The sequence below is a fragment of the Salvia hispanica genome, chromosome 5 (assembly GCF_023119035.1).
Source record: "Salvia hispanica cultivar TCC Black 2014 chromosome 5, UniMelb_Shisp_WGS_1.0, whole genome shotgun sequence".
Lineage (NCBI taxonomy): Eukaryota > Viridiplantae > Streptophyta > Magnoliopsida > Lamiales > Lamiaceae > Salvia > Salvia hispanica.
In genome coordinates, this window is record NC_062969.1 from 30,448,191 (window position 1) to 30,450,534 (window position 2,344).

A 2,344-nucleotide genomic window follows, 5' to 3' on the forward strand; every position below is an offset into this window, starting at 1 on the left:
AACTAATTAGAATTGTAATTAAATGAATACGTAATTAACTACGACTGTCGTCAGCTGCGCAACGCGCTGGGGGATGCACTAACACTTTAGATTCTCTTAAGTATTGTACTCTGCTTGTACAAATTAAGTTGGTACATAACTTTTTGGTATGAAATCTTAAAATAATCTCGTTAGTCTTAACTAGAGAGAGTATTTTTTCTTATAAATTTATAAGAAAATATGTATTCTTAAATATTGTACTCCCTTTGTCCCAATTAAGTTGGTACAAACTTTTGGGCACGGAGTGTGTTAAATAATTTCCTTTATTCATATCTCGCACGAATTATATGATTTACTACGAATTTTGTCAGCTGCACAACGCGCGGGGGATATACTAGTATTTCTTAAAACTCGTGGCGCCAAGAAATGTGACTCCTAATGGCGGATAGAGGAAGTATTTTTCTTCATAAAGTCAAACAATATATTAAAATCCGTGCTGAGTAAAGAAATGGCTCTTTAAATGGGAGCATTTTTCTTTATAAAGTTAATTTCTTATAACACGTGTTGTGCCGTGTATAAAAAAGGCCCTTTAAATGGTGGACGGAGAGAGTAACTGTTTGATAAACTTAATTTTGTCAAACAGTTCGAACTTCTAGTAAAATTGGGAAATAAAAATTACAATACGAGCACCAGAATATGCTATTCGAACTTCTAGTAAAATTGGGAGAGAAAATTTATATTACAGCACCAGAATATGCTTTTATTCCAATACCCAGCCAGCCATGCAACCATATAAACATAACCCTATCTTCCCTTGTGAATTAGTTGTGAATTAGTAAAACATATTGTACTGTAATCTGTATATAATACAAACAATTTCAATAATCCATTGATCACAAAACAATACAGATTAAAAGAAGGCGAACCGTCAAGCCTTGCCCTCGAACCGGGCGGATGTCAAACCAACACATGCATCCACAAAATCCCAATCAATAAAATCCGTGGAAAATGCAAACGATCCAAAATTCCCCGCGCAAAACATTGCGCCATAAACGTCCTTGCGTAGGGTCGGATCCGGCTCGTCACCACCCTCACCCACACGATCGGGTTATCCGCTTGCGGCGTCACCGTATTCTCCACTCGGTAGAAATACCTCCTCCCCGCCGCCGGTGGTTGCTCCCCCAAACGTTTCAAATTGCTCTCGAATTTTGTCCATGGCTTGTCCGTGTTGATCCAGTTGTCCTTCAAGTAACCGCCGCTCCACAGTGAATCCCCCGCCGCCGGAGCCGCTGCCTCCCGCGGATTCCACACGCATATCACCCGCCGCGGCAGTAGATCCGCGATCGTTCTCTTGAAAACGCGATCGTCGTGGTGGATCAGGTAGTCGCCGAGCTGATCCCTGAGATACTGATCGAAATTCGGCGGATCGGTGTGGCCGAATTCGGTGCGGATTTCCAGGATTAGGATTTCTGATTGTGTTTCGTCGAGGAATTTTCTGACGTCGGTGATGACGACGTCGACGGAGTAGGTGAGGAGGATGCCGTGGCAGATGCGGCCGTCCTCCTGGACGCGGACGTCGAGTGCGCGCGCGCCGGCGGAGAGCTGCTCGTAGATGGAGAGGGTTTGGCACTGGGCGAAGGGGCGGGTGATGAGAGGGATCCCGATTTTGTTGGTGGCTGAGTCGTGCGTGCCTGGCCAGACGATCAGGTTGATGCGGAGCTTGTGTGGATTGAGTGTGGACATCCAGTTTTTCCGGTCGGGAGGGCGATAGTCGCAGCCGGGGAAATCGCAGCCGCAGCTCTGTTTGAGGTCGGCGAGGGCTTTCTTCTCCATTTTGACGTCTTTGTAGCGCTGGATTTGTTTGGAGATTAGGGCTCCCATGGATGAGGATGGGAGCAGAGCGTTATCCGGAATTCTACTTGATTGATTAATGTCTCTGTCTTGTTTATGAATTTTGGGAGTGAGAATGTTGGGAGGAAACTGTATCTAAATGAGACTGCTGCTCTTTTGATCATGAATTAACAGAGGTAGGGAGTTAACTGAAACATCTCTCTCTTGAACCGTGATCATAAGAATTAGATCAATTTCGTTGTCAAACTATCTAATCCACATTTTTTTATTGATATTGGTTTTTCCGTTGTAATGATATCTACTCCCTTTGGCGCTCTATAGGTGCGTATTTATTTTAGCAAGGGATTTAAGAAATTGTATTAAAAGTAAATTAAGGGAAGAGAGAATAAAGTAGTAAAGGAAATAGGTAGAGTGAGTGAGAAAATAAGAGGGGATAAATAAGTTTTTAAAAAAATAAAATAAAATTACTCAATCATAGTGGAACAACCCAAAAAGAAATACGTCTCAACTATAA

The 2,344-nt window shown here is 42.8% G+C and overlaps 1 protein-coding gene across 1 annotated transcript; it reads right to left on the minus strand.

Moving 5' to 3' along the window:
• Window positions 1–936: 936 nt before the first annotated feature.
• LOC125187213 lies at window positions 937–1,860 on the minus strand. The gene has a single exon (XM_048083758.1). The coding sequence runs from the start codon at window positions 1,858–1,860 to the stop codon at window positions 937–939; it is 924 nt and encodes a 307-aa protein (XP_047939715.1).
• Between the last annotated feature and the right edge of the window lie 484 nt (window positions 1,861–2,344).

Excerpts from the sequence above, each read along its gene's own strand:
- LOC125187213 (XM_048083758.1), bottom strand. The coding sequence starts at position 1,860 with ATGGGAGCCCTAATCTCCAAACAAATCCAGCGCTACAAAGACGTCAAA.